Here is a 25125-nt window from a genome sequence, read left to right as displayed (position 1 = left end):
ATTCGGTGTAGCTAGTTGGTTGTTTCTTCCTGTTCAGATGGTAAATCACTGCTGTAGCAAATCAGTGTGATGGTCGTCTCACTATTTTTGGAGACTAGTGACGGATTCAGAGCTGGGATCCCTTATTTACATCTGGGACTCAACATTTAAATGTGGTTTCATTTCCTTCAGTGCATTATGAGTTAATGTCAGTTTAGTTGTCCAGCAGTCCTAATTGAGTGTTTCAGCTGCAGCTATTTTGTAGCCACACCCCTTCAGGTTGAAGTAGAGGTGTTGCCCAGCATTCCTATCTGCGATACAAATCCATTTGTTCTCTGACTGCCTTGGTTGAAAGTCTTGTGAAGGCTTGTTCCTGAAGTCGGACTTTATCTTTTTTGTTGCTTTTATCCCCTGTTTGCCTTACCTTTTCCTGTGGGATATTAGTGCAGTGATGGGGCTAGCGTCTCCTACCTGCCAATGCACTAGCCAGGGCCGCTACTGGTTATTCTTAGTGTCTCACATTCCTGTTTGGCGACAGTTCAGGAAACTGTATAAGGCCTGGCTAGGAGGGTAGGACAGCTGCAGGTTAGTGCAGGAGGTGTCCCTTTTACCCACCTCACTAGAGCTAGAGCCCACCTTTGTTATTGTGTCCCCAGTGTTCCCCCATACTTATTATATTGTTTGTTGAATATTTTGTCATGCATCACACATCTGTAGGTCTGAACGCACGTGCCACGATTGTTATACTTGGCAGTGTGACAATCAGGGGCCTCAAATGTCTATTGTCATATACCACTAAGGCCAGTGATTACCTGTAGCAGCTATATTCAGTCTAGCTAGTAGATTATTTCTTCCTGTTCCGATGGTAAATCACTCCTGCAGCTAATTAGTGGCCTCAAATGTCTTCTGCGATATACCACTAAGGCCAGTGATCGGTTGCCGCAGGCACATTCGGTCTAGCTAGTAGATTGTTTCTTTCTGTTCAGATGGTAAATCACTACTGCAGCTAATCAGGGGCCACAAATGTCTTCTGCTATATACCACTAAAGGGTACTTTACACGCTGCGATATCGGTACCGATATCGCTAGCGAGCGTACCTGCCCCCGTTGGTTGTGTGTCACTGGCAAATCGCTGCCCGTGGCGCACAACATCGCTAACACCCGTCACATGGACTTACCTTCCTAGCAACGTTGCTGGGGCCGGTGAACCGCCTCCTTTCTAAGGGGGCGGTTTGTGCGGCGTCACAGCGACGTCACACGGCAGCCATCCAATAGCAGAAGAGGGGCGCAGATGAGCGGCCGAAACATGCCGCCCACCTCCTTCCTTCCTCATTGCCGGTGGACGCAGGTAAGGAGATGTTCGTCGCTCCTGCAGTGTCACACATAGCGATGTGTGATGCCGCAGGAACGAGGAACAACATCGTACCTGCAGCAGCAACGATATTTGGAAAAGGAGCGACGTGTCAACGAGTAACGATTTTTCACGTTTTTGCGCTCGTCGATCGTCGCTCATTGGTGTCACACGCTGCGATCTCGCTAACAGCGCCGGATGTGCGTCACTAACGACGTGACCCGACGATATATCGTTAGCGATGTCGCAGTGTGTAAAGCACCCTTAAGGCCAATGTTGGGCTGCATTGGACATGTGTGTTATGAGATTTGAAAATATAGCTCCAATTTCTAATAGATATACTCCAATATTAAGTGTAAAATTTTCCCAGAAGAGTAGAAGCTGTTATATAGGCAAAAGGTGGCTAATTGCACACTAATACCAGTGATTCTGTAATGTGAAGCCCAATTCGATGTACCAGTGAGATCATCAGAGTGCATTGAGTTCACTGGAAGAGAAAGAAGCTGAATCGTCTCATTTTTCAGGCTTGGTTGTTATGATTTGTACATGTAAGGAATGTAATGGCCTTGATGATCCGAGCACTGGAATGTAAAATATTGAATATCATTATCAGCCTGACACTAATGTTCATGTTTCTTTTTAGTCATTCTTGACTCATTGAAATGTTTCTATTCTTATAAAATTGTGATTGGCTTAGAATGTGCTAGGATGAAACAAAAAGTAGATTGTCAGTATTATTATTGTTTCAGTACTACTCGATGCTGATAAATGTGTCTCAAATTACTATTAACTTAATGAAACACAAGCCAGGGAATAGGAAACTGAGGCCGGGTCAGATGAGAGCATTTAAATTTGTTTGATTTTCAACAAAAAAACTCGGACAATTTTCATCCATATTGTCTTCGTGCGCGCATTTTTTTACGTCCATGATGTTCATATTTATACATCAACATTTTAAAATGTACATGCTCAAATACAGTTTTGTTACACAGAGTTTGGTTCAAAATTCTCAGTGTCATGGCGGCATCAGACGCTGTTTACACTATAGGTTCTGACACTCCACACTATGGTTTCTCTGGTGTTTCTGAGTTGCACAGGCAGGCTTGGGCGTCCACCAGCTGTGTGCTCATTAATTGTTGGGCTAGCAAGAGTTAATCTCTGCTGGCCTGCTGGTTACCTCTAGGATCACATGTTGTGGGAAACCTATCACTGTTTGTCCCCACCTATTTAAGATGGTGGAATCTGTCGTCCCATGCCAACTATAGCTGCTACTAAATCGGTCCATGCGCTGTGTGTCCCAGTGTGCTGATTTTTATACTGCGTGCTGATTGGTGTGTTGTGCAATTCTCTTGCCGTTTCGTTTCCTCCCTGCTCTTATTTTCCTCCTTATCACTTTTTGTCTAATACCTCTGTGTGAGCGTGCTGTGTGAATGCATTTTGGTTTCCCCTGTTTGTCTATTTCTGTAGGTTTAACCACTCCTGTCCTTGCCCTCCCCTGGGGAGGGGGGAGAGGGGGTATTAGGTCAGGGCTGATCAGAAAAAGACTGACTGGAACACCTATGTGTATGAATTAGGTGCTAGCCTAAAAATACATGACTATAATACAGAAAATAAGCTGCACACTAACCACTATAAAAATATAAACATGAAAAATGGCAAAGCATTACTGCTATAGGGATACTATGAACAATGAAAAATACATTTAGCTATCTGGAAAAATTAAATATATGAAAATGGTAAGGCAAAACTGCTATGAATATTTGAAAGTAGTAGAGATATTTAGCAAATGTATGGATCAATGCAAATCTCTACTACTTTCAAATATTCATAGCAATTTTGCAATACCATTTTCATATATTCATTTTTTCCCGATAGCTAAATGTATTTTTCATTGTTCACAGAATCTCTATAGCAGTAATGCTTTGCCATTTTTCATGTTTATATTTTTATAGTGGTTAGTGTGCAGCTAATTTTCTGTATTAGGTCAGGGCTGCACAGGAGCAGGGCCAGGAAGGCGGCCCAGACATCCTCACCTTCAGAGGTATCTCTGGGAACTGATACAGTCATGGTCCTTCAAGCCTGAGGGCCAGTCTAGAACCCCTGGTACCCTGTTATCTCTATACCACCCATGATAAGTTTCTTGAGTTGTGGAAAATCAAGTAAAACAGATCTGAAGCACAGCACATCTGAGTAGTTGTTTGAGTGGAAAGGCACTGAAAAAAGTGAGTTACACTCTATGAATAGCTACCAGCTACTCACATACACAAACAAGCCTTGAATGTGCTGATACTGGCCTGCAGCCTCCACACAGCAGTCTCACCTGGACGCCGTGAAGAACATTGAAAACAAGGAAAAAAAGGAGCACCAGCCAACAATACCTTAAAACATGATGTGAAATGAAATACTTGTAAAGACATATCACAGGGGAAGGCTGGCCATCTTGAACCTCCCTATCCTGGTAAAGTGATTTACAGTGGATTCTACTGGCTTGGTTAATCCCCAATAGTTTTTCTTCAGGGGACACACACTCCATGATCAGCCAGCACATCCTGACTCTGCGCTAGGACATCCTCGTGCCTTGTATTCTTGAAGTTCAATAGAGCTTGGATGCCCAAATACATGATATGTGAATGATGCATTATTATGTCATATATCTTGGGCATCCACCCATTTTTCCATGGCCTCCTGGTGAACCCTGTAAATGAGGGGAAATATATACTAGACATATATCAGTCAGGTCTATTATAACTGCTTTGATTTGTAATTTAATCAGTTAACTGCAACTGGTCTCTAATTAATATAATAGGTGGGCAGTGCCACATGATGTAAATCTGCTATGTTTTATGTGTATGTTGTTGAACAACATAAATGTATGTGTTGAAATTTAAATGTTTTAGAGAAGAATAGGTTCTGCATGTGTGGCGCCCCTGACCTGGTCAGGCACCACTGAGTACTGCACCCATGCTGGGGACAGTACAATACAGGTAATCCAGAAGGCTGACTGGGGTGTGGAACACAGGCGCATAGTGATCAGGTCTCACACATGTACCCATGAGAGGACCCCTGGGGATCCCAGGAGGGGGAAAAGCCTTGACCTTCACTGGAATAGTGGAGGGGGCCAAAAGCCTCCATCTCCTCTCAAGGGGTGTGGTAAGAGAGTCTGGTTGCTAGGTGGCGTAGGCAAGAACAGGAGAGGAGGAGCAGTGAGCCAGTTCAGTGTAGAGTCCAGGGAGCTCAAGTGAGGAGCAGATCCCTGGAGCTGTGCAATCTGACAGCGTCCGCGCAGTGGCTACAGACGGGGGAGAACGGTCAACTAGGAGTGCTGCCTGAAAGCCAGCTTCAGCTAGAGAGAAAGCACGGAGTGGGAAGTAAGGAGACTGCTAGAGAGCACCAGGCCCAACCGGGCGGCAGATCCCGAAGCGAAGATAGATCCAGCTTTCTTCTGCTAAACCTGCCGGTGTGGGGCTCTCAAAGCCCACACCACAACACCACAAAAGCCGCAGCCACGTAACCGCAGTGAGGGCCCATAGGTCACAGGAGGCAAGCAGCTGGAGTGGCCTGGTCCGGGGAACAAGCAAACGGCAACCAAAAGGGGGAGTGAGGCTTCAGCAACTTCCCTGGGTGACCCCCATAGGGACTCAAAGTCGGGGTCACCCCAAACCACCAAGGGCTAAGGAAGGCGAGTCAGTAGTCACCCTCATAAAGTCAACCTGAAGGATACCTGGTTCCCATCTGGTTCATCCCAGCTACGCCCGGGCTACTCACCCTGCCATCAAATGTGAGTAAAGCCCTTGAAAGACAGCTCTGACTGTGTTGAGTTATTCTGCGACTTGTGGTACTACAAACCCACACCGGGCCCTGGGGCTTGCCTCACTCTCAGGAGGCTACTACATCCGACTGCACCCACCATCAGCCCCAGGCGTCCCCTAACCTGCAGTGGCGGTCCCCACTGACCGCAATACTGAGAGTGGCGTCACGATCAAACAAGAAGATTTCCTACCAGTGACGGAGATCCAGCAACGTGGAGTCCCTGAAGGTAATGCACCGACACTGACACTACACCTGTGGGGCTTCACATCTGGCGCTGTGAACAGGATAAGGACTAGACCTGTTCAGACAGGTGACCATGTGCCTGGGCGGTCCGCTTGAAAAATTGGAAGCGCCGCCATATTGCCACCATGAAAAGCGCGCTGAAAAACAACAGCAGCCCGCGCTGGAAGAAGTTACCGCCCACGAAGAGGTGTGGCTACCCAGAGATCCCCTGCAGAGTTCGGAGCTTGCCAGCTATGAGAGTGGAAGCGTCCAGAGACGGTGGGAAGGAAAGAGAGCCACAAGCCTGCTGCTGGGAGAGGAGCTGCTGAAAGAGGCAGAGCAGAAACTGAACAGCTTGCTATCAGAGGCAACGGCGAGTCCACAGCTGGAGAGTCGTGCAGAAGACGGCGCAGAAGAAATGGCGTCTGACCGCAGAAATCCAGAACCGGGCTCCGCTGCCTGGTGGTATCGGGAGCTGGCCCAGTTCTGCGACCGACTGGAGAACCGGGTTGTGGAGCAGATCCGGGAAGAACGACTGGAAATGCTGGAGATGACCGCGGCGGTTCGGGCCTATGAAAGGAGAGCCGCGCGCCGAGTGCCAGACAGGACGGCGACGACGCAGACCCCGATGCTGCCACCGGTGGGTGAGTCAAGTGATGCCCCGGCCAGTGCAAGTGCCCCGACCCCTGCTGCCACGTCCGCGGTCCCCGAAGAGGCGTCCGGTGCGGCGACGCTGAAGCAGGCCGCAGCCACGCCAGGTGCGGCCCGCCAAGCCCCGGCCGCCGCAGCGATGCCCTACTCGGCCCACCAAGACCCGGTCCCTGCAGCAACGCCCAGTCCGGCCCGCAAAGAACCGGCTGCCACCGCGACCCTCATCCGCGCCGCAGGTGTGACGCTGACTCAGGCCACCGCCCTGCTAGGCCCGGCCCGCCGAGACCCCACCGCCGCAGCAACGCTCGTCCGCGCCGCAAGTGAGGTGCTGAATCAGGCCGCCGCCACGCCAGGCGCGGCCCGCCAAGCCCAGACTGCTGCAGCGATGTCCAGCCCAGCCTGCACAGATCCCATCGCAGCTGAGACGCCGATCCAGGCCGCCGCCATCCAGGGCGCGGCCCGCCAAGACCAGGCCGCCGCCATCCAGGGCGCGGCCCGCCAAGACCAGGCCGCCGCCATCCAGGGCGCGGCCCGCCAAGACCAGGCCGCCGCCATCCAGGGCGCGGCCCGCCAAGACCAGGCCACCGCCATGCCAGGCGCGGCCCGCCAAGAAGAGATTACCTCATCATTTACCCCGGCCTGCAAGGCCAGAGCAGACACCGCTCCCCAGTCCAAAGAGGTCCCTGCTAGGAAGACCCTGATAGGAGAGGACCCCGAATACTGGAAGCTGAAGGCTGACCTAGAGGCCCAGTTCCCACAAGAGATGGTGGATCGGTATCTGCTCCCTCCGCATACCCCCAAGGAGATTCAGGCAACCCCTGCAGCAACCACGCCAAAGAGTCCCCCGCCTGGGCCTGCTGAAGAAAGCCCATCCCCAGCACTGCCACCAAAGGAGTGCCAAGAAGAACTAAGGGGGAGAGGAGGCCAGGAAGCTGAGGAGCTGACTCCGGAGCCACCAGCAGTGGATCTATACTCAGAACCGGAGATGTTGCCCTATTCCCGCTGGGATGAAGAGGATTTGACACCGTCTGCAGATGAAGAACTGCCCAAAAGCCTTACCTGGGAGTTTGTGAGCTGCACCCAGCAGAACCCAGCCCGCAAGACACGGCGCAGCAGAGCAAAGTATCCTCCAACACCACAGTCTCCAGAGCAGAGAGAAGTCACCGCCAGAGACCTGCAAGAAAAACGAGCCCTGAGAAGGTCCAAAGCCCAGGCCAGAGGACCCCTTTTCAGAGGAGTAGTGGAGGATTTTAATCTGAGAAGTGGATATGGATTCATCGTAGCACCTGGTATCAAAGAAGGGATATTTGTCAACAGAAGAGATGTGAGAGCTCATCTGCCTAGAGGACACCCTGGCAGAAATCTAAAGATGGGAGATTCAGTCCAGTTTACTATGCATCAAGACGAAAGAGGATTGTATGCCCTGGACGTAACACAAAGTCCTAAAGAAAGAGAAGGAAGACAAAGCAGAGAAAAAGAACCTACGGATGAGACGACCACAGACGACGACAGAGAGCAGGAAAGCGGCAGGTGCCACCGCCATACAGGCTCAAGCCCTGGTAAAGAGGAGTAAAGTAAAGTAAAGTAAAGAAAGAAGTACAGAAGTTAAAGTTTTGAAAAGTTTGTTTTGCAACGTTCTCAAGTTCAAGTAATGTGCCCACAAAAACTATTGTGAGAAAAAAAAAAAAAAAAACCATAAACCTTAAGGCTATGAACTGGCTATAGCCACAAACTCTCGCAGTGTAAATAGTTACACCAAAAGGGCACCACCGCCACCAGAGTCAGCCTGTTTAGGGGCTTGGCTCGTCTGCAACCAGGAGGAGCCCGTCCGTATATAGGGCCTTGGCTCACCTGCGACCAGAGAGCATGCCTGTTTATGGGGCCTGGCTCTCCACCACAAAGAGGGTACCTGGTCAGCACCAACTGTGGAGGCCGCCTCTACATCCTGCCAGAAGAGGCTGAAGGCGCGGATCCACCAGGCCAGGTATACCCTGAAGACCACCAGCCCGTGAAAGCCGCCTCTACATCATGCCAGAAGTGGCTGAAGCCGCGGCCAACGTGAAAGGGTTTTGGGTGGGTTAACGGACTTGTGGGTGGAGGGTGGTGATGTATGGTACCTGGTGCTTTTAAATGTTTTACATGTTTTAATGTTTTATGCATTTTAAAATGTTGTCTTGCAGCCCGAGGACGTGCTGGTGATAACTAAGGGGGAATGTGGCGCCCCTGACCTGGTCAGGCACCACTGAGTACTGCACCCATGCTGGGGACAGTACAATACAGGTAATCCAGAAGGCTGACTGGGGTGTGGAACACAGGCGCATAGTGATCAGGTCTCACACATGTACCCATGAGAGGACCCCTGGGGATCCCAGGAGGGGGAAAAGCCTTGACCTTCACTGGAATAGTGGAGGGGGCCAAAAGCCTCCATCTCCTCTCAAGGGGTGTGGTAAGAGAGTCTGGTTGCTAGGTGGCGTAGGCAAGAACAGGAGAGGAGGAGCAGTGAGCCAGTTCAGTGTAGAGTCCAGGGAGCTCAAGTGAGGAGCAGATCCCTGGAGCTGTGCAATCTGACAGCGTCCGCGCAGTGGCTACAGACGGGGGAGAACGGTCAACTAGGAGTGCTGCCTGAAAGCCAGCTTCAGCTAGAGAGAAAGCACGGAGTGGGAAGTAAGGAGACTGCTAGAGAGCACCAGGCCCAACCGGGCGGCAGATCCCGAAGCGAAGATAGATCCAGCTTTCTTCTGCTAAACCTGCCGGTGTGGGGCTCTCAAAGCCCACACCACAACACCACAAAAGCCGCAGCCACGTAACCGCAGTGAGGGCCCATAGGTCACAGGAGGCAAGCAGCTGGAGTGGCCTGGTCCGGGGAACAAGCAAACGGCAACCAAAAGGGGGAGTGAGGCTTCAGCAACTTCCCTGGGTGACCCCCATAGGGACTCAAAGTCGGGGTCACCCCAAACCACCAAGGGCTAAGGAAGGCGAGTCAGTAGTCACCCTCATAAAGTCAGCCTGAAGGATACCTGGTTCCCATCTGGTTCATCCCAGCTACGCCCGGGCTACTCACCCTGCCATCAAATGTGAGTAAAGCCCTTGAAAGACAGCTCTGACTGTGTTGAGTTATTCTGCGACTTGTGGTACTACAAACCCACACCGGGCCCTGGGGCTTGCCTCACTCTCAGGAGGCTACTACATCCGACTGCACCCACCATCAGCCCCAGGCGTCCCCTAACCTGCAGTGGCGGTCCCCACTGACCGCAATACTGAGAGTGGCGTCACGATCAAACAAGAAGATTTCCTACCAGTGACGGAGATCCAGCAACGTGGAGTCCCTGAAGGTAATGCACCGACACTGACACTACACCTGTGGGGCTTCACACATGTAGCAGCTCTAGGAATGTCTATCAGGTTCCCAAATGCTGCCATCCAGTGGTAGGGTTTAGTAAATAGAAAGGGAGAAGTGTCATGTGGTAGGGCGGATGGCTAGGAGAGGAGAAGGCAATCTAGAAGTGGGTTCAAAGTGAGAAGACGTGGCCTCGGTGTTAGGGCCAGTCAGGGAATCCCGATGTACCCTCTGGAGGTCCAGAGCCTATGGCTCACCCCGGCGGGCTTAGAGAGTTGCCCAGCTAGAGAACCGTCGAGGTCCAGAAAAGGGCGAAGGTTTGTGGTGTTAGAGGGATGAAGGCACAGACTCGGAGTATTGAGGATTCGGTCCAAGATAGTGGGGGACAGCATGAAGAGTTGTACCCAACAGAGCGAGGAAGGAAAGCAATGTCTGTCATAATGATGTGAAGAGTAAAAGTAAACTAAAACTGGTTGGCAAACTTAACTCTGGTGTTGCATGTCTTACTACGTCAAAGACCAGCAACAGGGGCACCGGCCTAAAGCAACAGAGCTTCCTTGGCAAAGGACAGCGTCGCCCGCACAGCCAAGAGACGGCACCGTCCTTCATTAGTACAGGGTATAGGTTTATTTTTTTGTTACATAAGGTCATCCACGGACAAGCAGGGACAGATGATGCTGGGTGGGGGCACAATGTTGTGCTTTTATTAGGGTCCCAACCTCCATGACTAGGTAGGGCATATCCCCAGTGCAAATTCAGGGTCATTGTTTTAGTGGTATATTTTGCTGCAGCATTTCTTCACCTATTGTGCCACCCCTGTCTTCCATTTGACACTTTTGAACATATTTAATTGACCTTTACTAATTTGTAAACATATGGGAGAGTTCTATATTGTTAGTATTTGTGATTTTTGATGCATATCTGTTAAACATTGTAGTATTAAATGGGGATTTTTTTCACTTGCAAGCAAATTTTTGGTTTACACCAATCAAAAGGAGAATTGTTAAAATTTCAGTCAAATAAATTTCCAAGAGTTCAGCATATACTGTATTTGATTTGTATCGAATCAATGCTCCTTTCTAGTGTCAGGTCCTCCAGAGTGAAAAAAATCTCTTAAGTAGCCACTCATGGCTCAGGATAATGGATGAGGATCGTGAACAGGCAACTTTGCTCTATTAAGGTAGACATCCATAATAGAGCTTTTATGTGCCCTGTTCTGAAGACCCAGAGATCAGATCTCCATTGATTAGTAAGTTATCACCCATTCTTTTGCTCAGCTGAAAATTACCTTTTAATCAGAGGGAAAGGCATAGTCAGAAATTTAGTGAGTAAAATGTAGAAAACAAGGATGATGCTTCGGCATATTTACTGTAAGAAGTAAGAATAAATTGTCCTGGCTTGATTTTGTGGGAAATGACTTGCAACATATTTTCATTTCACAATTGAGATAATAAACATATTATGAAATTCACTGTCCCAAGATATTATGCCGCCTCAACTTTTCGTCTAAATTGGAGGTGATGTGGCCACATGTGGTGTTGTCATATTGTAGAAGTGCACAATAGGAACAGATATTAAAGTATTGTAAGGACAAACTGAATCTGTCCCGGCAATCAGCCGATCATCACAGGCTTTGCTTCAGAGATCAACTGCATTGATCTATCATTGCCAGCGGCAGCTGTAGTCCATCACACCTTCCCCATTGAGTAGGTACTAAATGAACAGATAACTCATCATGTAATACTTTGCTAGGATGGGTCCACCATAGAGAGAGCTGCTTTTTGATTCATATCGTTAGGTCCCAAGTAGTGATGAGTGCTCGATATTCGATCGAACATCGTGGTGCTCGGGTACTTGCAGTGCAGAGTTTCGCAGAAGTGGTGAACACAAAGAGCTGGCACGTTTCACTGAATGATGGGCGCCAACACCCCAGTGAGAGCCATTTGCAGTGTCTGAATGGTGCTATCGGGAGATCAAAAGAACAATTTTGGATGTAGTGTGTCAAGAAAGAAAAATTTAAAAGCATGCCCTTGTTCTGTTTCCACTTAAGAGCGATTGAAGGTATTTAGTTGGGGAAGTGGTGTGAGGAGTCTTACCTTCGTATCCAATAGATGGAACAGACAAGACCTGCGCAATCCAGAGTTGATGGATTCAAACGTGCATACGATGAGATGAACAATTGTGGTTTATTTTCCTCCATAAGCTAAAGACATGCAGTAGTACAGTGGTCCAAGTGGCTGGTACTGAGGTAGTCTTATAATGATTGCCCCTGGAACCGCTACTTGTCAAAATCTTTGCCTTTCAGAAGTCCAGAGGAGAGGGATGTGCTCCTCATGTGCACTGACTAAAACTAAAATGGATGCCAGGATGTGAGGTCACATATTGGGCTAAAAACACTCTCACAGGACTAAAAAGAACCAGTGGAACAGAAGGGCCTGACCAGTAGGTGGCAGCAGAGGACAAACATGAATAATCTAAATAACATAAGACATTGATAACAGTGGATATAACATTAAAGGTAACAGTTGTAAAGAAACAGGTAGAAACAGCACAGCACTCCCCCCTTGAAATGCTCTGTTTATGGCTGGCTGTATGTGGGTGGAGAACCGAACTGCACAATCATTGACTTCCATAATACTCGTTTGTCAAACTGAGCCCTTTCAGAGCGTCTGACCTGCTCGACTCGAGCACACACCCGAGCATTTTAGTGCTCGCCCATCTCTAGTCTCAATTGAGACACATTCCTCAATGACATCCAAAGACTGTTGAGGATAAGAATTAAGTAACCAAAAAAACTTAATTCAGCCATTTCATAGACTCAGGTATGTAGTTTAGTTGATGTAGCCTAACACATATTTATGAATGATTTTGTTTCTTACTAACATATATACTGTATATATATATATATATATATATATATATTCAGTGATTTTCCTTAATACAAAATGCCAGAACATGTAACTTAAAGATGGCTCCTACATCCTGGACAATGCCGAAGAAGTTGAGAAACAGAGGAATTCCCAAAGTTTGGAACAACCAATCCAGTAGAGACTATGCAAATTCCTATACGTCCTGAGCCCGACCTGCAATATTTGATTGGACTATATTTTGTCTACACCCTTTACTCCCCTAGAACTATAAAGTTTTCTGAACAATAAACTGAGGCAGAATCTCTGGCGTCTGTCATGGAGAAGGTTCATAACTGACTCGTAGTCCGTTATTCTATTCTCGAAGTGCACACATGATAATATAATCTGAACACGGCAGTCAGACCTTAAGAGACCCATTGTAGACTCACCTCAACAAGACCATGATGTGGAAAATGGATGATTTCAAGAAATGATTCCTTAAATGTAAATCGCGCATAACGTGATTAAATAATTGCCATAATATTCCACAAAACTAATATTTACAGTAATAGACGGTACTAGGAAGTCACATATCACCTGCGGTACAGTATATTGAATCATGACCCTAAGGGGCCCTTTGCACACTACGAAATCGCAAGCCGATGCTGCAATGCTGAGCGCGATAGTCCCCGCCCCCGTCGCAGCTGCGATATCTTGTGATAGCTGCCGTAGCAAATATTATCGCTACGGCAGCTTCACATGCCCTTACCTGCCCTGCGACGTCGCTCTGGCCGGCGACCCGCCTCCTTCCTAAGGGGGCGGGTCGTGTGGCGTCACAGTGACATCACACGGCAGGCGGCCAATAGAAGTGGAGGGGCGGAGATGAGCGGGACGTAAACATCCCGCCTACCTCTTTCCTTCCGCATTGCAGACGGGACGCAGGTAGATGTTCCGCGCTCATACGACTTCATTCACAGCGATGTGTGCTGCCGCAGGAACGAGGAACAACATCGTACCATAGCTGCAGCCAAAATAATGAAAATAACCTACACTACACGGATCATACGATACCGTTCAGTAATCGTAGTTAAAACGATTTACACACTACGATGTCAAGAGCGACGCCGGAAGTGCGTCACTTTCAATTTGACCCCACCGACATTGCACCTGCGATGTCGTAGTGCCCCTAAGGGCTTGTGTAGATGACTGTATTTTCATTGGCCATTCAAGTCTATGGCTCGATGAAAAATATTGGACTGGACTCGGGTGACATAATGGCGAAGGGGAGAAGGTGGAGGAACTTTTTTTAACTTTTTTTTTATTCTCCACCTCTGAGAAAAATGTATCCCAATACGGTCGTGTAAACTCATATCTGTTTTATTCATACCATAATATTTTATCTATGTCTTATATAAACATCTATATAGTAAAATAATTTTTCCTGATTGAGGCTGAGTTCACATGTTCAGTAATCATCCATTAGAACAGATCCTGCAAAGACCCATTGGCAAAAAAGTTGTGCAAACACAACCTGATACATTTTTTTCATGATTGGAGTCTATGGAGAATGAATCAGTTAACGGATTGCTATTTAGCCATTCATTTTTCTTTAATTTGTAAAGGATCCATTTTTTTTTCTTACAGTATTTCAAATGGAAGATAAATAGCAATCTGTTAACAGATTTGTTCTCCAAAGACTCCAATGTTAAAAAAACGGATCCAGCAAACACCAGTTGTGTTCGCACAACTTATTTGCCAACGGATCTCTGCAGGATCCATTCTAACGGATGATTACAGGACATGTGAACTCAGCCTTATACTTATAACTTCAATTGAGCAGGCATGTACCAAAACATATCCCTATAAGCACATATTTGACATATAGAGAGGCCGTACGGGGCACAGCCTTAAAAGGGAGGCCGACATGACTGGGTTAGGTCGGGAATAAGAGAGGGGGTTTTTAAAATGACGGGGGTTAGGCAGGGGTTAAAGATACTTAGATGGGGCAGGAATAGAGGAAGTTTGAATTGTGCATTATGGGCGTAGTTAGTGGGGGCGGGAACAATTAATGGGTTTATAAGGGGTGGTCAGTTAGTGGGGTCATCCATTTTGGCACAGAAAACGGTACAATCTACATGTCCTTGTGTGCCAGCTTACCTGCCCCAGAAAATGGAGTCTGTGGATGCCATTCTTCAACAGCTTAGAACCGCTGCCGGCCTGATGGGTTCAGACTGGCTCCAGGCTTCAGTGAACAGCCTGCTGCAAGGGGCCGGGGATGCTCCAGCTCAACCATCCCCCGAACCACGCCGGTCGCGGAGGACCAGGCCTCCGGCGCGCCTAAGCCCAGAAGCTATCCCTCGGGTCCGGCGCCGAATAAGGAGCCCCTCAGGGGACCCTTTAGGTCAGGGTGCCGCCAGGCCCGCCGCCTCGCGCCGGTCCCGTCCTGGGAGGAATCCTGCTTCACGGCGGGGCCTGCAGCAGAGGGAGGTGTCGGCCTCCCTCCCATCTAGGTCAACGCAGGAGGAGACAAGAACGGCGTCGGCAGGGGCTCAGGAGCCTGCATCGCCCGCCCGGCGCAGAGGAGAGGGAGCACGGAGATCACAGGCCGGGGTCTCTCAGCGTGGGTCACGGAGCAGGCAGCAGTCGGCAGCCCCTCCTCCCTCCATAGAAGAGAACAGATCATGCCCCCCTGCAAGGGATTGGTCCTCAGAGTTGTCTGTCTCCAGCCAGCAGACGCAGCCACACCCCCCGATGATGACAACTTCCGGCCAGCCGGGGCTGGCCCTCCCACAGCCAGTGTCAACATCCTGCCAACAGATGCTGGGCTTTCCTGGTCAGGCGATTCCTCCCGGCCAGCAGGTGCTGGGCCTGCCACCTTATGGCTTACCTCCCGGCCAGCAGGTGCTGGGCCTGCAATCACATGGATCACCTCCCGGCCAGCAGGCTCCCGGCCAGCAGGTGCTGGGCCTGCAACCCCATGGATTACCTCCCGGCCAGCAGGTGCTGGGCCTGCCACCTTATGGATCACCTCCCGGCCAGCAGGTGCTGGGCCTGCCACCTTATGGATTACCTCCCGGCCAGCAGGTGCTGGGCATGCAACCCCACGGTTTACCTCCCGGCCAGCAGGTGCAGGGCCTGCCATTACCAGATATGCCACCCGGCCAGCAGGAGCTGGCAAGGCTACAAGACCACGTCGAAAGCGATTCACTCGCATCGAGCCTCCTCCCTCAAGGCCGTGGGGGCTCTGCTAGAGTCGAATCGGAGGATGCAGGAAGACGTCAGGAACCAGGATCTTCGGCTGCTGGGCTCACAGCACCCAGGCAGCCAGGTGAGAACCCTTCTAATTTTTCTCTTAACCACATATTACCCTCCCCTTTACTTAGTGGTGCTGAGGGGCCGTCAGGGGGGGGGCCGTCAGGGGTAGATATGTTAGCACAGGGGTTGCGCACGCTAGCGGTTATTTTAGGTTCGGTGGGAGTCCAAGGGGGAATATCACCGGCGGTGGCATGGACGGGTAGCTCGAGCGTAGGTGCAGTATCGGCTGGGGGGCTTGGCGTGTTGTCTGGTGCAGTTGCCAATCCTTTGCCGGAAGTCGGGGTTCCAGCAGGGAGTGCGATTGGTGTCGGAGCACATAGTCAACCCCCTTCGGTTAGTCAGGGAGAAAAGGAAAACGACGACATGGTACGGCTAGATGATTCAGCAAAGGGGGAGGTGTACGTCTGCTTTGGGGGGCCGTTGGGGGCCCACCTTAAACAAGAAGTGCGGGAAAAGATATGGCGTAATGAGTACGTAGATATTTTTTCCCTTTTGCCATTAGAACGTTTTAATTTAGACCGGGCTAGGAAGGATGAAGGAAAGAAAGAGGACGAAGAAAAGAGGAGGTACCGTTTAATTCCACGGACCTTTTCTAACTGGCTGCAGGCATTCGCCATACTAGCCAGCGTGATAGGGGAAAAAGCACCGGATAATTGTTCCGGACTTTTTTGCTACATGGATGCTATCGGCGAAGCCTACAGGGTGTACGGGGGTCAGGGATGGCTTAGGTATGACGAACAATTTCGTCAACGCAAGGCGGTGCGTCCCAACATTCGTTGGGATCATAAAGATATCAGCCTTTGGATGAAGGTTTCTGCACCCAATAGGTCTGGTTTCGGTGGGCAGTCCTTTCCAGGGAGCGGAGGCGGCCCTGTCCAGGCTGGGCACACAGTTGCCCAGCAGAAAGGATTGTGCTTCCTATTTAATGAGGGGGCATGCAAGTTCGGGGGCAAGTGTAAATTCAAACACGAATGCTCTGTGTGCAATGGGAGTCATAGCGCATCCAAATGCTTTCGAGGAGGAAAGCAAAAAGGGGGAGATAATGCCGAAAAAAGGAGTGACACCGGTGCGGCTGGCAGAGATGCAGCATTTTCTAAATAGATACCCTGATCGGGCGGCGGCGTTATTGTTGGAAGACGGTTTTAAGCATGGTTTCAGGATTCCGTTTGTTGATAGGGAGTTTAGTTTTTGTACAAAAAATTTAAAATCGGCGTTAAGATTTCCGGAAGTTGTATCTGAGAAATTAATGAAAGAGGTTGCTTTAGGTCGCATGGACGGGCCTTTCTCTGTGGCTCCCCTAAGGAACCTAAGGGTTTCTCCGCTGGGCGTGGTTCCAAAAAAGGAGCAGAACAAATTTCGGCTTATCCATCACCTGTCATTTCCCAGGGGAGCATCTGTGAATGACGGGATTGATCCGGACCTGTGTTCAGTTATTTACACTTCGTTTGACTCGGCTATCGAATGGGTGAGAAAATTTGGAAAAGGAGCTTTGTTGGCAAAAACGGATGTTGAAGCGGCGTTCCGATTATTGCCGGTTCACCCAGATTGTCTGCATTTATTAGGGTGTTGTTGGAACGGAGGTTTTTTCATTGACCGGTGTCTGCCAATGGGCTGTTCTCTGTCGTGTGCCTATTTTGAGGCTTTTAGTACATTCGTGGAGTGGGTTGTAAAGGAGGTCTCGGGTGTGAAATCTTTTATACATTATCTAGATGATTTCTTGTGTATAGGCCCGGCCGATTCTTTCGAATGCTCCCTGCTACTGCATACCATGGAAACGGTAGCTCGGAGGTTTGGCATTCCATTGGCAGCAGATAAGACGGAAGGGCCGACTATGGTATTGAGCTTCTTAGGCATTGTCATTGATACAGTAGCTATGGAGTGTCGACTACCAGAGCAAAAAGTGGCAGAGCTTTTGGCGGAGGTGAAGAGAGCCAGGCAGTTACGAAAGATAACGTTGAGAGAACTTCAGTCGCTACTTGGGAAGTTAAATTTCGCCTGCCGCATCATGCCCATGGGCAGGGCCTTTTGCCGAAGGCTGGCAATGGCAACAGGTGGGGTAAAAGCTCCTCATCATTTCATTAGGTTGAAAAAGGAACTTAGGGAGGACTTGCAGGTGTGGGCTGATTTTCTGAAAGTTTACAATGGAAAGTCGTTGTGGATGGACCCTGTGGAAAAACTGAGTGTGGCAGGCCTATTCATAAGCACGGTGGGGGCTGAGGGTTTTGGAGCATACTGTCATGGCAGCTGGATTTATGGCAAGTGGCCAATGGAGTGGAGGTCCGCGGGTTTGTTGAAAAATGCGACATTGATCGAACTGTTCCCCCTGGTAGTGGCGTTGACACTTTGGGGTGACAGGTTCAGGAATAAAAAATTGAAGTTCTGTGGCAGCAATGAAAAAGTGGTGTCAGCAATTAATTCATTGTCAGCGGCGTCCCCCCCGGTAGTTAAGGTGTTGCAAAAACTGGTTCTTTTGTGTTTGTCTTTAAATTCTTGGTTGGTGGCGGAATTTGAAGCGGGGGCACATAATCTTATCGCTGATTCAATTTCTTGTTCACAGACGGCGCTTTTTCAGAGATTGGCACCTGCAGCAGAAGCCAAAGGTCTGACTTGTCCAATGGAGTTGTGGGTTCTGCCATTCGAGCGGCAAGGAAGCTGATTTCCGGATCATTATCAGGTGGTACCTGGTCAGCCTACTCTCAGGCTTGGAAAGTTTGGGAGGATTGGAAGTTATCTGTAGGGGGCGACATGGAGGACGATGGTCGGTTGTTAATGCTAGTAGGCCATTATTGGGAAGCTGGTTGGTCAGTTCCAAAAGTTAATCGTTTTTTAGCTGGTTTAGCCTTTGGCTTCAAGGTTAGGGGCCTTAAGGATGTAACAAAATCCTTTTTAGTCGCGCAAGCGCTAAAAGGATGGAGGAGAGGTTGGAAAGTGGAAGATAAGAGAATTGCTGTTGAGTTTGGGGAGGCAAGTGGATAGGGTTTGTACTTCTATTTGGGAGAAGCGTCTCTTTAAGTTAGCTTTTTCCTTGGCATTCTTTGCAGCTTTGCGGTTAGGGGAGCTGGTGTGCACCTCCAGATTTAAAAGGGATGGTCTATCGAGGGATAGTGTCGATCTTTATGAGGACAGGATTGAAATATTAATTCATTCTTCTAAAACTGATCAGTTAGGAAAAGGTTGCAGAGTGGTGGTGTTTGGAGTCCCCGGATCGGCGATGTGTCCGGTCCGTTGTTTAAGGGAATTCGGTTCAGTAGCTGGAGGGGCTAACATTCCGTTGTTGGTACATGCGGATGGTTCCTCATTGTCTCGATTTCAATTTATATCTATTTTCAAACGCTGTTTGGAGCGGGGTGGTTTCTCATCAGCGGATTTTGGCAGCCATTCTTTTAGAATAGGCGCAGCCACTGAAGCAGCCAGGAGAGGGCTCAGTGATGAAGTGGTAAAAAGGATTGGAAGGTGGGAATCTGGAAGATTCAAGTCATATGTGCGAATTGACAGGTTGTGAAATGTGAAAATGTTTTTACTTTATGTTTCAGTGTCCGGTTTCTTCTTAGTTTTTTCTTTTGTTATTCCCTCAGGTGCTGGCCCTCTTCTAGTGTGGATCATGGGGCATTCTTTTGTCTTCTGGGCGGCATTGCGGGCTGCAGTTCGTCCGAGCGGTAGGCAATTACATTTCTCTAGGGAGGATGCTATACTTCGCTGGATTGGTAAACGTGGCATGGCATGGAAACAGTTCCTGCCTGAATTTAATTTTTTTGCGAGGCTGGATCGGGCCCCTGATGTGCTAGTGTTGCATATCGGGGGCAACGATCTGGGAAAAAGGCCTTTTCGGGAGCTGATAAAAGATATTAAATTTGATCTCTTGCGGTTGTGGGCAATGTACCCAAAGGTAACAACAGTGTGGTCGGATATTGTCCCAAGGAAGGTCTGGCGAGATGCAAGGTCCGTAGATAGGATAAATAAGGCGCGCGTTAAGGTAAATAGAGCCGTGGGTCGCTTTATGGCCAGAAACGGGGCAGTGGCGGTCCGTCATCCGGATTTGGAGTCGGGGGATGGAGAATTTTGGAGACGGGACGGAGTCCACCTAAATGCAGTGGGTTTGGACATATGGTGTGTGTCAATACAAGAAGGCATTGAGGTCGCTCTAAAGTTGTGGAGGGACATAAATGTTTGAGGTTTGCAAAACATTTATGCTGGTGGCGAAGGGGAGGAGGGTCCTCGAAGTTGGAATTTGCGGTTTGTGGCGGAACGGTGGGGGGGAACCCGTCAGGTTCTGGACCCCTCATGTGCACTCTTTATATGCCGGCGGGTAGAGGAATCCCGTGGTAGGCCTGGTGGGCCGCGGGTTGGGGACATGTGTTCAGATGAGGCCAGGTTGTTGGTTAACTGGTGCCTCCGAGCCGGTGCTTGAGCGGCTGGAGGTAAAACATCAGTCTGGCTACAGTTTGGGTAGAATACCCGTCGGCAGGTTCTTGGGGCTTCGAGGACCACCCTCCGGTTCTGTTGAGTGGATTTCTGTTATTTATGTTGTTTTGTTATAATAAAAGGCTGCTGTGGCCAATAAAATCCATATTGGTGTGCAGTCTGTTTATTTTAGATAAGGTAATGGTGGGGGGTTTATGTAAAGTCTTCAAGAATGACTCGACCATACCCGTTGTCAAGAGAGGCCGTACGGGGCACAGCCTTAAAAGGGAGGCCGACATGACTGGGTTAGGTCGGGAATAAGAGAGGGGGTTTTTAAAATGACGGGGGTTAGGCAGGGGTTAAAGATACTTAGATGGGGCAGGAATAGAGGAAGTTTGAATTGTGCATTATGGGCGTAGTTAGTGGGGGCGGGAACAATTAATGGGTTTATAAGGGGTGGTCAGTTAGTGGGGTCATCCATTTTGGCACAGAAAACGGTACAATCTCCCACCCACCCTCCCAATTTTCTTTTCTTGTCATAGCAGCATAGCGAAGGGGAGGAGGGTCCTCGAAGTTGGAATTTGCGGTTTGTGGCGGAACGGTGGGGGGGAACCCGTCAGGTTCTGGACCCCTCATGTGCACTCTTTATATGCCGGCGGGTAGAGGAATCCCGTGGTAGGCCTGGTGGGCCGCGGGTTGGGGACATGTGTTCAGATGAGGCCAGGTTGTTGGTTAACTGGTGCCTCCGAGCCGGTGCTTGAGCGGCTGGAGGTAAAACATCAGTCTGGCTACAGTTTGGGTAGAATACCCGTCGGCAGGTTCTTGGGGCTTCGAGGACCACCCTCCGGTTCTGTTGAGTGGATTTCTGTTATTTATGTTGTTTTGTTATAATAAAAGGCTGCTGTGGCCAATAAAATCCATATTGGTGTGCAGTCTGTTTATTTTAGATAAGGTAATGGTGGGGGGTTTATGTAAAGTCTTCAAGAATGACTCGACCATACCCGTTGTCATGATATACATGAAACAGATAAGCTACAACCAATCAATTGCAGGAAGATGGGTACAAATATCTGCAAGCACCTTGTGGAAGGTTAGCTGAGTAGTAAAATTTGGCAAAATGAGATCAATGCAGTCAGAGACAGGGACACAGAAAATCTGTTCTATATCATTGGTGAACAAAATAAAGTGAAGCCCTTACATCCAAGCAAAAAACACAAATTAACCACTTCTTGGCTGAGCACTAATTAGACCTCAACATCCCTGTTTATAGAAGTGGCCTCCGATTGTAATACCACATTGATGTGTGGAACATACTGTGGCGCCCCTGAGGCTTCAATCGCCTCAGAGTATTGCAGCTCATTTATTTGCAATATTCACCTCGAGGTAAGGAGGGGGTTAATCACCGGTGTTCCACATTCACACTTTACATAAAGCTTAGGAGCCTTCTCTCGGGAGCTGTGCTAGATTAGGAAGGGATTGGCCATCACGAAGAATGGGAATTCCCCAGTCACTAGGACAACCACCTGGGGGCGGGTTCCACTTTGGGTAGAAGAGGAGCAAACACACACAATCACTAGTCAGTCTACCTGGGACATCAGTTCTGGGACACGAAAGCACCTCTTAATTCTCTATACAGGGCCTGGGGCTAGGGATGTACCACTCAGCCCAGGTGCCTCACAGCTACAAAGACAACTCTGACAAGAGACTTCCTTCTTATTTTCAACACCGGTAACTTCTCCTAATTTATCCGGGGTTGGTGGAGCCCATTACAGCAATTGACCGGTATTACCCGGGCGAGCGGCACAAACTGTGAGTAAACCACCTGGAACCGCAGCAACTGGTTTGGACTCTTTATTACCGGCACCACCGCCCCGCGCCTCAGTGCTAAAAGCCATGACTACTCCTCTCATTATTCTCCTCGGGGTCTGCTCCACCTGTGGGTAGCGATACCATCTCTGGCTGCTACTACCATCCACCCCAGAGGACAGCGACAGCAGCGGCGGCTAAATCCCTGGCTGCATACCACAGGTGGCATCACGACATTCATCCTACTACTACCCCCATCCTCTTCCCTCCTTATTGGTGTACACCTCGGGGCACAAAGCCGGGCAGGCCACCGCGACATCCTGTATCATCACACCAGCCCAGTGACGAGTAATTCAGGTACGAGATACTGTGTGCTTGATGACCCCTGTCCCCTGGGTGCTACAATATCACTTCGCCATGGCGGTGACAAAAAGAAAAGGATTTGTAATACCACATTGCACTTACCGTTATCCTCTGACTTCCAAACTGGGAAAGACTATGCACTCCTTGTTAGGCCTAGCTAGAATGACTAGGAGGCATTGCAATACAGCCAGCAAGAAATGTTGAGAAGAGACTCTGATGGAATTTTGGCACAATTGTAAAAACATTCTCACTCCCAAACTGGAAAAGCCTATGCCCTCATTGCGAGGCCTAGCTGAAATTACAAAGAGGCATTGCAATACAGCCAGCAAGAGATGTAGAGAAGAGACTCTGATTCAATTTTGGTACAATTTTGAAAACATGCTGACTCACAAACTGGGAAAGGCTATGCAGTTGCGAGCCGAGTACCGAGGAATTCATATCAGGATACAGAAGGTCACAGATCAGAAACGAGACCAGGCAATATTTGACAGCACGATTTAACACTAGAAGTCCCAGAGAGGGGTCATTTAATATTTCTACCTTTGGAACCCAGAGACGGGTGGAATGACCTGAAGGATTTTAGCTAACTTCCTACAATCGCCGTCTTTTGTTCTGTAATTAAGACCATGACTGTCGCACCACAGGAGGTTGTTGGTTTCCATTGAGTTTAGCCATTTAGTTTCTAGTTAGTTCTATTCAGTTTTTTGTATGTCATTTGACCCTCTTTCGGGACTTCAGGGGGGAGCTCGAAATTTCTGGGACTTCTAGTGTTAAATGGCCTCGGCAGGAAATGCACCATTCCCTGACCACAATCGGAGGCCCCGTGACGCGACTACGGGGCCTCCGATAGTTGTCATGGTAGCTTGGGGTCATGTGATGAGTCCTGATGCGACCATGACGTATTTCCTGTTAGTGACGACAGAGCGCCAGCTCTCACAGGAACGCAGCATTTCTGCTGATCAGAGCTGGGCACAGGTGATCAGACTCCTGATCCATAAAGTCCACTCAGGTGACTAGTAAAATAAATTAAAAAATGTAATAAAAAAAAGTTTTTAAAAATATGAAAATAAAAAATCCTAAAAGTTCAAATCACCCCCCATTCGCCCCATTGAAAATAAAAGTTGAAAAAATAAAAAATATACACATATTTGGTAACGCCGCATTCAGAAATGCCTGATCTATCAAAATATAAAATCAAACAATCTGATTGGTGCACGGTGTGGGAGAAAAAAATCCAAACGCCAAAATTACGTTTTCTGGTCTCCACAAAATATTTTTAAAATGCAAAAACAGGCTATCAAAATGTAGCATCTGCACAAAAATGGTACTGTTAAAAACATCAGCTCAAGATGCAAAAAATAAGCAAACATTGACCCCAGATTCTAAAAAATGAGTCTCAGAAAATGACGCCAAAAGCACAATTCTTTTTTTAGACAAATTTCACAATCTTTTTAACCCTTTAGATAAAAGTAAAAGTATACATGGTTGAAATCTACGAACCTGTACCGACCTGAGGCATCACACTAACATGTCAATTTTACTATATAGTGAACACAGTGATAAAAATATTTAAAAAACAATCATGCAATCGTACGTTTTTTTTTGCAGTTTCACCGCACCTGCAATTTTTTCCCCGTTTACCACTACACTATATGGTAAAACTAATGGTTTCATTCAAAAGTATAACTCATTCCGCAAAAAATATGCCCTCATGTGGCAATATTGACAGAAAAATAAGAATATGCAGCTTGGAAGAAGGGGAGCAAAAAACAAAAACGGAAAATCACACAGGGATAAAGGGGTAAAAAAACATTCTGACTCTGAGACTGGGTATTACTTGCTTTCCAACTGACAATCTGTTTGCACTGTTTGGCCTTCAGGAGTGTTGTCTTGTGCCCCCCTGCAAAGTGGGACAGGAAGGTAGGTCTCGTGGATGAGGGTGTTTGTTGTGCTCACTCAGCAAGCACAGTTTCACCAGGTCCACAGTATCGGCCTGTGCATGCGCTATCAGCAGCACTTTCCCTTCCCTGACTGCACACCTTGCGCATGTAAAATTACGTATGCAGCTAAAAGTGGTATTAATAGGGAAGGGAATCTAATACATGTAGCCCTAAAAACATCTTTTGGTTTTAAGTTGCAGCAGCAAGGACTGTAAAGAAAGAAACCTTGCCTATATACCTATTATAGTAAACTATTCCTTCTTCAGCAGATAGACCTACAGTAAAAAAAGCTTACACATAAAGCCTATGCACAAGGGCTGCTAAAAATCAGAAGGAGGCACACTGATACACCTTGGAAGATATGTAGAGGAGGGCCTCAGAAAACATTTTTTTACCATTTGAAAAGAGGGTAGTATTACCCCATGTATTTTCTTCCTCTGTCTCCAACTGGTCCATATCTATGTAAAGCTTCCTCTTTAATTGCTAGCAGCTAACGTTTGAGTAGACACAGAAGCGGGATCGTTGCGATGATTATGGCATCACCGCAGCTCATCATCTTGGTTAATTCCTCAAAATTTTGGAGAACCTCACAGATGTCAGACATCTATTCCCACTCATTGGTTCTCATGTGTGGAGACTGACCAGAATACTGATGGGCATGTTGTAGCTGTTATTCAACTACAGCCCTCTGCTGCTCACAAAACCTTGACAACATATGACAGGCAGAGATAGTCTTGTATACAGGCGTTAAATGGCCGCAGTGCAGCCAGCGGTTAACCCTACGCCTGCCGGTCCTCACTCCACTTGAAGGTGAACTTCTGTGCCGTTCTCGCTGGGCTCCACTCACATGCTGAGACAGAGAACGACATAATTGGGAAATATTTGTTAGTAACTCAACTTTGCTTTGCCAGTCCGAAACAATACTTGACATTCCCTTTCAGGGCACCGGACTTGGTCCCACAAGGGTTCTTCACAATTACAGCAAACAGGGCACCAACATTGGTCCCACAGGAGTTCTCTACAGTTACAGCATCACAGTATAATTTGGTGGCTAGCCGCTTCCCTGGCACCCATGTGCTTTCGTGCATCACTAGGCCCTTC

At 48.4% G+C, this 25125-nt stretch overlaps 1 protein-coding gene across 1 annotated transcript; it reads left to right on the top strand.

Moving 5' to 3' along the window:
• The first annotated feature begins 14605 nt into the window (after positions 1 to 14605).
• On the top strand, positions 14606 to 19016 carry LOC142301870 (uncharacterized). Its single transcript, XM_075342909.1, is given in 3 exon segments — positions 14606 to 15527; positions 18072 to 18450; positions 18452 to 19016. Coding segments are annotated over 3 exon segments (1521 nt in total). The 5' UTR covers positions 14606 to 14950.
• The last annotated feature ends 6109 nt before the right edge of the window (positions 19017 to 25125 follow it).

This window comes from Anomaloglossus baeobatrachus, chromosome 4, assembly GCF_048569485.1.
Source record: "Anomaloglossus baeobatrachus isolate aAnoBae1 chromosome 4, aAnoBae1.hap1, whole genome shotgun sequence".
Lineage (NCBI taxonomy): Eukaryota > Metazoa > Chordata > Amphibia > Anura > Aromobatidae > Anomaloglossus > Anomaloglossus baeobatrachus.
The sequence above is the reverse complement of the archived record's forward strand: the minus strand, read 5'-3'. Positions and strand labels throughout refer to the sequence as shown.